The following is a 13,391-nucleotide window of genomic DNA, read 5'->3' on the forward strand; positions in this document are numbered from 1 at the left end:
GAACTACTCCTGGAGCCCGTCATGTCCCTAACTGAGCCCTCACCTACGGCTTGACCACCTCAATGCTCTGCTTAAATAAAAGAAAGAACTTGCATTTATATAGCAACTTCCACGACCTCAGGACGTCCCAAAGCGCCTTACAGCCAATGAAGTATTTTTGAAGCCTGGTCACTGTTGTAGTGTAGGGAAATGCAGCAACCAATTTCTGCACAGCAAGATCCCACGAACAGCAATGTGATAATGGCCAGATAATCTGTTTTTTAGTGATGTGGGTTGAGGGATAACTATTGGCCCAGGACACCGGGTAGAACTCCCCTGCTCTTCTTCAAAATAGTGGCCATGGAATCTTTTAGATCCACCTGAGAGGGCAGACAGGGCCTCGGTTTAACTTCTCATCCGAAAGACGGCACCTCCGACAGTGCAGCACTCCCTCAGTACTGAACTGGGAGTGTCAGCCTGGATTTTTGTGCTCAAGTCTCTGGAGTGGGACCTGAAAACCACAACCGTCTGACTCAGAGGTGAGAGAGCTACCCACTGAGCCATGGCTGACACCTAACTCTAACCCCATCACCACTCATGCCCTATCCTGTATAAAGTCTGCCACACTCATCACTCTACCCTCACCAACCTGCATCTCCAAGTGCGTCACACAGTGAGTTTGTTTTGGGACACAGTGTTATGCACCAGCAGCATCCCATAAACAAACCTTCGACAGCACCTCCCAAACCCACGACCTCCACTACCTAGAAGGGCAAGGGCAGCAGGTGCATGGGAACAACACCACCTGTACGTTCCCCTCCAAGTCACACACCATCCTGACTTGGAAATATATCGGCCGTTCCTTCATCGTCGCTGGGTCAAAATCCTGGAACTCCCTTCCTAACAGCACTGTGGGAGAACCTTCACCACACGGACTGCAGCGGTTCAAGAAGGCGGCTCACCACCACCTTCTCAAGGGGCAACTAGGGATGGGCAATAAATGCCGGCCTCGCCAGCGACGCCCACATCCCATGAATGAATTTTTAAAAATGACATGAATGATGTATTTTTTGGAGGGAGAATGATGGACCACAGGAGAATTCCCTGTTCTTCTTCGAACAATGCCCATGGGATCATCAGCAGTTAATCGTGGCATCTTACAGCAAAAGAGGAGGCCATTCGGCCCATCATGCCTGTACTGGCTCTCTGAAAGTGATATCCAATTAGTCCCACACCACCTGCTCATTCCCATAGCCTTTCAAATTTTTCTTTTTCAAGTATTTATCCAATTCCCTTGCCTGGGGTACATCTAATTTCAAATATCCACCAATGCATTGTATAAATATTGATTAAAAAATTAATATTAGCAAATTATCTACAGTTAAATATGAATATATGTAAATTAAATCACTGGAGTGATTCGCACTGATCCAATTTTGGATCTGTTTGTTGCTAACGGGCAGTTTGGGCAGTGATAGTTTGAGTAATGAGAACTTGATGTCATTAGTCCTGCCTCACATTTTCTATTTTAATCCCACACTAGACACTCCATCCTTTACGTCTGGCTGGCAAACCTCCAGCCCATTGGCATTGCACATTCTTAAATAAGCAAACGCTACAGATTGGCTTTGCCCCTTATAGGGGCATTTGAACGTCAGCCACGGCTCGGTTGGTAGCACCTCTCATCTCTGGGTGAGAAGGCTGAGGGCCTCAAGCCCCACGCTGGGAAACGGGTACATCACCAGAGCAGTACCGAGGGAGTGCTGCACTGTCGCAGGTGCCGTCCTTTAGGTGAGATGTTAGACTGAGGCCCCGTCTCGCTGTTTGGGTAGATATTAAGTCCCATGGCGCTGTTTGATAAAGAGCAAGGGCGGGGTGGGGGGGGCGGGGGGGAAGTTCTCCCCGTTGTCCTGGCCAACATTCAGCCTTCGGCCAACACCACCAGTACAGATTATCCGATCATTTATCACATTACTGTTTCGAGGAATTTGTGTGCAAATCGGGTTGCCGTGTTTACCTGCAGAACACTTTATTAAAAAGTGAGTCCATGACCGGGATGTGCCTTGGTACATCGCAGGGTCGGCAAAGATTCAGTATCGATGCAAGTGCTTCTCCTGCACACATCATAGGCGCAATATTTAAAGCTCCGATTTATTCTGGGACTGAGATGAGTTCACTGCTCTGCAATGCAGTGAATATATGATCTGAGGCATCCTACACCCACCAGCATTTACCCATGGAATAAATAGAACGTTGTGTCATTGATAACCCTTTACCAGAGGTCTCTGTCTCAACAGGAGAGAGCATAGTCTGCACTCTGGTCAGACTGCACCTGGAGTATTGTGTCCGGGAAGCTAGTGAGAAATCCAGGAAGGTCCATGAGACCTTTTCCTAGTGTCAAGGGTCTGAGTTCATAGAATGATACAGCACAGAAGGAGGCCATTCAGCCCATCCTGCCAGTGTCGACTCTTTGAAAGAGCTATCCCATTAGTCCCATTCCCCTGCTCTTTCCCTATAGCCCTGCAAATTTTTCCTTTTCAAGTATTTATCCACTTCCCTTTTGAAAGTTATTATTGAATCTGCTTCCACCGCCCTTTCAGGCAGCGCATTCCAGATCATAACAACTCGCTGCGTAAAAAAATTCTCCTCATCTCCCCCTCTGGTTCTTTTGCCGATCACCTTAAATCTGTGTCCTCTGGTTACCGACCCTTCTGCCACTGGAAACAGTTTCTCCCTATTTACTCTATCAAAACCCCTTATGATTTTGAACACCTCTATTAAATCTCCCCTTAACCTTCTCTGTTCTGAGGAGAACAATCCCAGCTTCTCCAGTCTCTCCACATAACTGAAGTTCCTCATCCCTGGTACCATTCGGGTAAATCTCCTCTGTACCCTCTCCAAGGCCTTGACATCCTTCTTAAAGTGTGGTGCCCAGAATTGGATACAAAGCTCCAGTTAAGGCCGAACCAGTGGTTTATAAAGGTTTAGCATAATTTCCTTGCTTTTGAGGAAAGACTGGAGAGACTTGGACTTTTGAGCCTGGAAAGGAGGTGACTGAGAAGTGATCTTACAGAGGGATATAAGATAGTAAATGGTATGGGGAATTTGGAATATTAATTTAAAGGAAACTGTGGGAGTAGTAGCAGGGGATACAGGTTCAAATCAGTAAAAGATAAATTTAGGACTGCTACCAGGAAATTCTTAACAAAGAGTGATCATGTGGAATGGTTTCACACGCAGAGTGGAGCAAGAATTACAACAATTATTCATTCCTGTCTGGCGCAAAAATAAAACAGGAAATGTGGCTCAACCGTGGCTTACAAAAGAAATTAGGGACAATATTAGATCCAAAGAGGAGACATATAAAATTGCAAGAAAAAGTGGCAAGCCTGAGGATTTGGAGCAGTTCAGAATTCAGCAAAGGAGGACAAAGAGATTGATTAAGAGGGGAAAAATAGAGTATGAGAGTAAACTAGCAGGGAACATAAAAACTGACTGTAAAAGCTTCTATAAATATGTCAAGAGAAAAAGATTAGTGAAGACAAATGTAGGTCCCTTACAGTCAGAAATGGGGGAAATTATAATGGGGAACAAAGAAATGGCAGAACAATTAAACACATACTTTGGTTCTGTCTTCACAAAGGAGGACACAAATAACCTCCCAGAAATGTTAGGGAACCAAGGGTCTAGTGAGAGGGAGGAACGGAAGGAAACCAGTATTAGTAAAAAAAAATAGTCCTAGGGAAATTAATGGGGCTAAAGGCTGACAAATCCCCAGGGCCTGATAATCTACATCCCAGAGTACTAAAGGAAGTGGCCCTGGAAATAGTGGATGCATTGGTGATCATCTTCCAAAATTCTATAGACTCTGGAAAGTTCCTACAGATTGGAGGGTGGCAAATGTAACCCCACTATTTAAAAAAGGAGGGAGAGAAAAAACAGGGAATTACAGACCAGTTAGCCTAACATCAGTACTGGGGAAAATGCTAGTCTATTATAAAAGATTTTTAAAAATATTTGTTCATGGGATGTGGGCGTTGCTGGCGAGGCCGGCATTTATTGCCCATCCCTAATTGCCCTTGAGAAGGTGGTGGTGAGCCGCCTTCTTAAACCGCTGCAGTCCGTGTGGTGAAGGTTCTCCCACAGTGCTGTTAGGAAGGGAGTTCCAGGATTTTGACCCAGCGACGATGAAGGAACGGCGATATATTTCCAAGTCGGGATGGTGTGTGACTTGGAGGGGAACGTGCAGGTGGTGTTGTTCCCATGTGCCTGCTGCTCTTGTCCTTCTAGGTGATAGAGGTCACGGGTTTGGGAGGTGTTGTCGAAGAAGCCTTGGCAAGTTGCAGTGAAGAAGCCTTGGTGAGTGGCTGCAGTGCATCCTGTGGATGGTACACACTGCAGCCACTGTGCGCCAGTGGTGAAGGGAGTGAATGTTCAGGGTGTTGGATGGGGTGCCAATCAAGCGGGCTGCTTTATCTTGGATGGTGTCGAGCTTCTTGAGTGTTGTTGGAGCTGCACTCATCCAAGCAAGTGGAGAGTATTCCATCACACTCCTGACTTGTCCCTTGTAGATGGTGGAAAGGCTTCGGGGAGTCAGGAGGTGAGTCACTCACCGCAGGATACCCAGCCTCTGACCTGCTCTCGTAGCCACAGTATTTATGTGGCTGGTCCAGTTAAGTTTCTGGTCAATGGTGACCCCCAGGATGTTGATGGTGGGGGATTCGGCGATGGTAATGCCGTTGTATGTCAAGGGGAGGTGGTTAGACTCTCTCTTGTTGGAGATGGTCATTGCCTGGCACTTGTCTGGCGCAAATGTTACTTGTCACTTATCAGCCCAAGCCTGGATGTTGTCCAGGTCTTGCTGCATGCGGGCTCGGACTGGTTCATTATCTGAGGGGTTGCGAATGGAACTGAACACTGTGCAATCATCAGCGAACATCCCCATTTCTGACTTTATGATGGAGGGAAGGTCATTGATGAAGCAGCTGAAGATGGTTGGGCCTAGGACACTGCCCTGAGGAATTCCTGCAGCAATGCCCAGGGGCTGAGATGATTGGCCTCCAACAACCGCTCCCATCTTCCTTTGTGCTAGGTATGACCCCAGCCACTGGAGAGTTTTCCCCCTGATTCCCAATGACTTCAATTTTACTAGGCCTCCTTGGTGCCACACTCAGTCAAATGCTGCCTTGATGTCAAGGGCAGTCACTCTCACCTCACCTCTGGAATTCAGCTCTTTTGTCCATGTTTGGACCAAGGCTGTAATGAGGTCTGGAGCCGAGTGGTACTGGTGGAACCCAAACTGAGCATCGGTGAGCAGGTTATTGGTGAGTAAGTGCCGCTTGATAGCACTGTCGACGACACCTTCCATCACTTTGCTGATGATTGAGAGTAGACTGATAGGGCGGTAATTGGCCGGATTTGATTTGTCCTTCTTTTGGTGGACAGGACATACCTGGGCAATTTTCCACATTGGCGGGTAGATGCCAGTGTTGTAGCTGTACTGGAACAGCTTGGCTAGAGGGGCAGCTAGTTCTGGAGCACAAGTCTTCAGCACTACAGCTGGGATGTTGTCGGGGCCCATAGCCTTTGCTGTATCCAGTGCACTCTTGATACAGCAAAGTGGAGTGAATCGAATTGGCTGAAGACTGGCTTCTGTGATGGTGGGGATTTCAGGAGGAGGCCGAGATGGATCATCCACTCGGCACTTCTGGCTGAAGATGGTTGCATAACAGAACATTTGGAGGGCATTATCGGGATTGGACAAAGTCAGCATGGGTTTATGAAAGGGAAATCATGCTTAAAAATCTACTGGAGTTTTTTGAGGATGTAACTAGTAGAATAGATAGGGGAGAACCAGTGGATGTGATGTATTTGGATTTTCAGAAGGCTTTTGATAAGCTCCCACACAAGAGGTTAGTGTGCAAAATTGAAGCACATGGGATTGGGGGGAATATACTGGCATGGATTGAGAATTGGTTGACAGACAGGAAACAGAGAGTAGGAATAAACGGGTCTTTTTCCAGGTGGCAGGCAGTGACTGGTGGGGTACCGCAGGGATCAGTGCTTGGGCCCCAGCTATTCACAATATATATCAATGATTTGGATGAGGGAACTAAATGTAACATTTCCAAGTTTGCAGACGACACAAAGCTGGGGTGGAATGTGAGCTGTGAGGAGGATGCAAAGAGGCTCCAAAGTGATTTAGACAAGTTGGGTGAGTGGGCAAGAACATGGCAGATGCAGTATAACGTGGATAAATGTGAGGTTATCCACTTTGGTTGTAAAAACAGAAAGGCAGATTATTATCTGAATGGTGATAGATTGGGAAAAGGGGAGGTGCAACGAGACCTGGGTGTCCTTGTACACCAGTCGCTGAAAGCGAGCATTCAGGTGCAGCAAGCAGTTAGGAAGGCGAATGGTATGTTGGCCTTCATTGCAGGAGGATTTGAGTACAGGAGCAGGGATGTCTTACTGCAGTTATACAGGGCCTTGGTGAGACCACATCTGGAGTATTGTGTGCAGTTTTGGTCTCCTTATCTGAGGAAGAATGTCCTTGCCATGGAGGGAGTGCAACGAAGGTTTACCAGACTGATTCCTGGGATGGCAGGACTGATGTATGAGGAGAGATTGGGTCGACTAGGCCTATATTCACTAGAGTTTAGACGAATGAGAGGTGATCTCATCGAAACATATAAAATTCTAACAGGACTAGACAGAGTAGATGCAGAGAGGATGTTCCCGATGGCTGGGGAGTCCAGAACCAGGGGTCACAGTCTCAGGATACGGGGTCTGCCATTTAGAACCGAGATGAGGAGAAATTTCTTCACTCAGAGGGTGGTGAACCTGTGGAATTCTCTGCCACAGAAGGCAGTGGAGGCCAAGTCATTAGATGTATTCACGAAGGAGATAGATATATTTCTTAATGCTAAAGGGATCAAGGGATATGGGGGAAAAAGCGGGAACAGGGTAATGAGTTAGACGATCAGCCATGATAATTTTGAATGGCGGAGCAGGCCCGAAGGGCTGAATGGACCTACTCTTGCTCCTATTTTCTATGTTTAAGAAATCTTGGAATCATTTAATAAATAATTTGATGCTGCATTGGAGGAGGGGGAATGTAGGGTCTCCCTGGATGGATAAGCAAAGCGGGCTGAATGAGCTTCATCTGTTATTATCTTGCGATCTGCTGTGTCCCGATTGTTCACCTTAATTACTCCTTGCGTCAAATTCTACACCCCTGAACATGGTGACTTATAGGCCCGAAAGGGGCCATTTGGTCCATCGTACCTGTGTCCTGGTGGTAGCTCTTCAATTCGAGGCTCCTTCTTTGACCTTGCTTTTCATGCTGAGGTAATGTTCTACGGGCGTCAAGCAATCTGCCCAACTTGCCAGCCTTCATTCACGGGCTTAGGGCAGTGAGTGTCAGCAGACAATTCTGTGCCGGTGTCAGCCGCGGCTCAGTGGGTAGCACGCACGCAGCTGAGTTTAGACTGGTCATGGGTTCAGATCCCACTCGAGCACGTAATCTAGGCCAACACTCCCAGTGTGGTACTGCACTGTCGGAGGTGCTGTCTTTCAGATGAGACATTAAACTGAGGCCCTGTCTGCCCTCTCAGGTGGATGTGAAAGATCCCATAGCCACTATTTTGAAGACGAGCGGGGGAGTTCTCCCCGGTGTCCTGGCCAACATTTATCCCTCAACCAACACCTAAAAAGCTGGGCATTATCTCTTTGCTGCTGGTGGGGGCTTGCTGTGCACAAATTGGCTGCCAAGTTTCCTACTTTACAATAATGACTACACTTCAAAAGTACTTTGTTGGCTGTAAAACACTTTGGGATGTTCTGATGTCGAGAAGACGCTATAGAGAAGCCTTTCTTCCTTTTCTTTTCTATCATGAGGGACGTCTGACACAAGCCTGAACTTTTCCGCATCTAATGCACACACATTCCCTCATGTGGATAGCGATCAAGAACAACAACTTGCATTTATACAGTGCCTTTAACGTAGTAAAACGTCTCAAGGCGCTTCACAGGAGCGATTATCAAACAAAATTTGACACCGAGCCACATAATGAGATATTAGGACAAGTGACCAAAAGGGGTAGGTTTTAAGGAGCGTCTTAAATGAGGAGAGAGAGGCGGAGAGGTTTAGGGAGGGAATTCCAGAACTTAGGGCCCAGGCAGCTGAAGGCACGGCCGCCAATGGTGGAGCGAAGAAAATCGGGGGATGCGCAAGAGGCCAAAATTGGAGGAGCGCAGAGATTACAAAGAATGTACAGCACAGAAACAGGCCATTCGGCCCACCTGGTCTTTGCCGGTGTTTATGCTCCACCCTACATCATCTCACCCTATCAGCATATCCTTCTGTTCCTTTCTCCCTCATGTGTTTATCCAGCTTCCCCTTAAATGTATCTACACTATTCGCTTCAACTACTCCTTGTGGTAGCGAGTTCCACATTCTCACCACTCTCTGGGTAAAGAAGTTTCTCCTGAATTCCCTATTGGATTTATTAGTGACCATCTTATATTTATGGCCCCTAGTTCTGGTCTCCCCCGCAAGTGAAAACATCTTCTCTACATCTACCCTATCGAACCTTTTCATAATCTGAAAGACCTCTATCAGGTCACCCCTCAGTCTTCTCTTTTCTAGAGAAAAGCCCCAGCCTGTTAAATCTTTCCTGATAGGTATAACCTCTCAGTTCCGGTGTCATCCTAGTAAATCTTTTTTGCACCTTCTCCAGTGCCTCTATATCCTTTTTATAAAGTGGAGACCAGAACGGTTCACAATACTCCAAGTGTGGTCTAACCAAGGTTCTATACAAGTTTATCATAACTTCTCCGCTTTTCAATTCTATCCCACTAGAAATGAACCCCAGTGCTTGGTTTGCTTTTTTTATGGCCTGATTAACCTGCATTGCTACTTTTAGTGATTTGTGTATCTGTACCCCCTGATCTCTTTGCTCCTCTATCCCATTTAGACTCTTATTATCTAAGCAGTATGTGGCCTCCTTATTCTTCCTATCAAAATGTACCACCTCACACTTATCTATGTTGAAATTCATTTGCCAATTACACGCCCATTCTAAAAGTTTATTAATGTCTTCCTATATTTTGTTGCAGTCCCCCTCAGTATTAACTATACCCCCAGTTTGGTGTCATCCGCAAATTTTGAAATTGTAATTCCGATTCCCACGTCCAAATCGTTGATGTAAATTGAGAACAACAGTGGTCCCGGCCCTGAGCCCTGTGAAACACCACTTCCCACCTTTTGCCAGTCTGAGTAACCACCTTTAACCCCTACTATCTGTTTTCTGTTTTGTAGCCAGCTTGCTATCCATTCTGCTACCTGTCCCCTGACTCTCCACATGCTCTGACCTTAGTCTTGAATCTACAATACGGTATTTTATCAAAGGCCTTTTGGAAATCCAAATATATTACATCAACTGCATTACCCTTGTCTACACTCTGTTACTTCTGTTACAAATGGAGAAGGAGGGGGGTGGGTATTGGTGGAGTAGCTGTACTAACTAGGGATAACATAATGGCAGTAGAAAAAAGGGACTTAACTAACAGAAGGATAGAAACAGAATCCATATGGAGTGAATTAAAAGATTGGAAGGGATCGATCATGCTAATAAAGATATACTACAGACCACCTAATAGTGGAAAGGAGGTAGAGGAAGGAATATGTAAACAAATCTATGAAATGAGTAAAGGACGTAGACTAATAATCATGGGAGATTTTAACTATCCCCAAATAAACTGGCAGGAAGAGGTAGGTAAAGGGGTGCAGGGAATGGAGTCTTTACAATGTGTGCAGGACCACTTTCTCACCCAGTATGTAAAAAGCCCAACAAGAGAGGAAGCACCGCAGGATCCAGTAATGGGAAATGAACCGGAACAAAAGAGAAGTAAGCATAGGGGAACATCTAGGCAATAGCAATCACAACATAATAAGGTTTAAGATAAAGATTGAGAAGGACATAAGTAAAACAAAGACCAAAGTAATAAATTGGGAAAAAGGCTGATTTTGATGGAATGAGAATGGAACCAGGAAAAATAAATGGGAAAAATTACTGACAAATAAAGAAATAGAACAGCAGTGGGAAACATTTAAAACAGTGATCAATAGAGTCCAGGAGAAATATATCCCACTAAAGAGCAAGAACAAACTAGCAAGTAATGACACACCATGGATGAATAAAGAAATAAGGGCACAATTGAAACTAAAGAAAAAGGCATACACTAAGTACATAGACAACAAAGGAAAGGATGACAAAAGGGAATAGAAGAGATTAGGAAAGAAGTCAAAAAAATCAGGCCAGTTAGCCTGACATCAGTTGTCGGGAAAATATTAGAATCCATTATTAAGGAAGTGGTAACAGGGCACTTAGAAAATCATAATATGATTAGGTAGAGTCAACATGGTTTTATGAAAGGGAAATCGTGTTTGACAAATTTGTTAGAGTTTTTTGAGGATGTAACTAGCAGGGTAGATAAAGGGGAACCAGTGGATGGAGTATATTTGGATTTTCAAAAGGCATTCAATAAGGTGCCACATAAAAGGTGTTACACAAGATAAGGGCTCATGGGTTTGGGGGTAATATGTTAGCATGGATAGAGGATTGGTTAACGGACAGAAAACAGAGAGTAGGAATAAACGGGTCATTTTCAGGTTGGCAGGCTGTAACTAGGGGGCTGCCGCAAGGATCAGTGCTTGGGCCTCAGCTATTTACAATCTAAATTAATGACTTAGATGAAGGGACCGAGTGTAATGTGTCCAAGTTTGCTGACGATACAAAGCTAGGTGGGAAAGTAAGCTGTGAGGAGGACACAGAGTCAGCAAAGGGATATAGACAGGTTAAGTGAGTGGGCAAGAAGCTGGCAGATGGAGTATAATGTGGGGAAATGTGAGGTTATTCACTTTGGTAGGAAGAATAGAAAAACAGAATATTTATAAACGGTGAGAAACTATTAAATGTTGGCGTTCAGAGAGATTTGGGTGTCCTTGTACAAGAAACACAAAAAGTTAGCATGCAGGTACAGCAAGCAATTAGGAAAGCAAATGGCATGTTGACCTTTATTGCAAGGGGGTCGGAGTACAAGAGTAAGGAAGTCTTACTACAGTTGTACAGGGCATTAGTGAGACCTCACCTGGAGTACTGTGTACAGTTTTGGTCTACTTATCTAAGGAAGGATATACTTGCCTTAGAGGCGGTGCAACAAAGGTTCACTAGATTAATTCCTGGGAAGTGGGTTATCCAATGAGGCGAGGTTGAGTAAAATGGGCCAATACTCTCTGGAGTTTAGAAGAATGAGAGGTGATCTCATTGAAACATCTAAGATTCTGAGGGGCCTTGACAGGGTAGATGCTGAGAGGTTGTTTTTCCTGGCTGGAGAGTCTAGAACTAGGGGGCATAGTCTCAGGATAAGGGGTCAGCCATTCAAGACTGAGATGAGGAGGAATTTCTTCATTCAGAGGGTTGTGAATCTTTAGAATTCTCTACCCCAGAGGGCTGTGAATGCTCAGTGGTTGAATATATTCAAGGCTGAGATAGATAGATTTTTGGACTCTAGGGGAATCAAGGGATATGGGGATCAGGCAGGAAAGTGGAGTTGAGGTCGAAGGTCAGCCATGATCTTATTGAATGGCGGAGCAGGCTCGAGGGGCCGTATGGCCTACTCCTGCTCCTATTTCTTATGTTCTTAAAAGACAATTAGGAAGGCAAAGAGAAACTACAAAGTTAAATTATCAAGGAATATAAAAAAAATTAAGTATTCTACAGGCACGTAAAGAACAACAGAATAATCAGGGTGGGGATGGGGCCACTTCGGGATAGGCACAATAAACACATCGGCAATGGCAGCGAAATGGCAGAAATATTAAATAATTACTTCGCTTCATTATGGTGGGCATGACATTAGAAGACGATATCAAAAAAGATGTTAAGCCATTTAAGATAGAAAGGGGGGAGATAATTAATAAACTAATCAAACTTAGAGAGGGTAAAACCCCTGGTCAGGATGGATTGTCTCCATACATATTAAAAGAAGTTAGGGAAGAGATAGTCGAGGCACTGTTACACATATATAAAAATTCATTAGAGACCACGGGAGTTCTCCCCAGTGTCCTGGGGCCAAGATTTATTCCTCAACCAACATCACGAAAACAGATGATCTGGTCATTTATCAAATTGCTGTTTGTGGGAGCTTGCTGTGCACAAATTGGCTGCTGCGTTTCCCTACATAATAAGTGACTACACTTCAAAAAGTGCTTCCTTGGCTGTAAAATGCTTTGGGACGTCCTGAGGTTGTGAAAGGCGCTATATAAATGCGAGTTCTGTCTGCTTTTTGCAAGGCCTTTCGACCGCTGTGACTCTGTTTGTCTATTTCCAGAGCTCCCACCCCCTTTGGTGGTCCAGGCATCCGGGGGAGGCCATTCGAACTGCTGGGCTACGAGCCCATGGAGATACAGGCGGAGCCCGTGCTGGTCGACCAGGAGCGCTTCACAAACAGGCCCAGCTTCAACCGCCTTGCCCGAGGCTGGGCTGGGCCCCCCATCCCTGAATCCGCGGAATTGTGAGACAGCCACTGTGTGGGGGAGGCCTCGAAAATAAGGGTCCTGACTGTCGGGAGCCTGAATGGCACTCAGCTAACGAAAGAAAAGATGAATTAACACAGCAAGGGGGCTGCCCTTGTAAGATTAAACCTGAATTTCCTTCATAATTACTTAAAATGCAGTGGTTTCCTTTAAATTAGTGTGATGTTTAAATGGGACTGAGTCCAAACAATGCAAACAGTCCAGTTTGTCCAATGTGAAGTCTTGCACTGAAATTGTGAATGAGAAAAGATACATTAAAGAAAAAAAATACTGGATACAAAACAGGGATTTTGTTTTTTTTTTACTGTGATCACATAGAATGTACAGCACAGAAACAGGCCATTCGGCCCAACGGGTCTGTACCGGTGTTTATGCTCCACACGAGCCTCCTCCCTCCCTACTTCATCTCACCCTATCACCATATCCTTCTATTCCTTTCTCCCTCGTGTTTATCGAGCTGCCCCTTAAATGCGTCTATTTAAGGGACAGTGAGATAAGCAAGTGTTTGCCTTTCAGTCGCTTTATGGACTCTTTACACACAGATTTGGATCCTGGAGACCTTCGATAAAATATGTGTAACCGAGTGTGTAGAATCGCAAAATGATTTCTCCCTCTTAAGAGGTGTCGAGTGGAGCCGGTGAACTTTTTTGTGGGTACAGGCGGGACCCTCCGTTATCTCCCTCCCCCCCCGTGTGTAAGAGAAGACAATGAGCGTCGGCAGGCAATTCGACAACGGGGGGAATCATGTCCTTGACCGACAGCTGCACTCCCTGGCGATAAACGGCACAGCAAGAGGCCGTGAGGCTTCAAC

At 45.4% G+C, this 13,391-nt stretch overlaps 1 protein-coding gene across 3 annotated transcripts in view; it reads left to right on the top strand.

Moving 5' to 3' along the window:
• The window catches only part of LOC137332280 (myozenin-2), a 37,275-nt gene extending 24,413 nt beyond the window's left edge, over positions 1 to 12,862 (top strand). For all 3 annotated transcript variants that reach the window (XM_067995989.1, XM_067995987.1, XM_067995988.1), the window contains one exon: positions 12,376 to 12,862. In XM_067995989.1, coding sequence (XP_067852090.1) covers positions 12,376 to 12,562 — 187 coding nt within the window. In that variant the 3' untranslated portion in view covers positions 12,563 to 12,862. The remainder of the gene's footprint in view (positions 1 to 12,375) is intronic.
• The last annotated feature ends 529 nt before the right edge of the window (positions 12,863 to 13,391 follow it).

The sequence above is a fragment of the Heptranchias perlo genome, chromosome 14 (assembly GCF_035084215.1).
Source record: "Heptranchias perlo isolate sHepPer1 chromosome 14, sHepPer1.hap1, whole genome shotgun sequence".
Classification (NCBI taxonomy): domain Eukaryota; kingdom Metazoa; phylum Chordata; class Chondrichthyes; order Hexanchiformes; family Hexanchidae; genus Heptranchias; species Heptranchias perlo.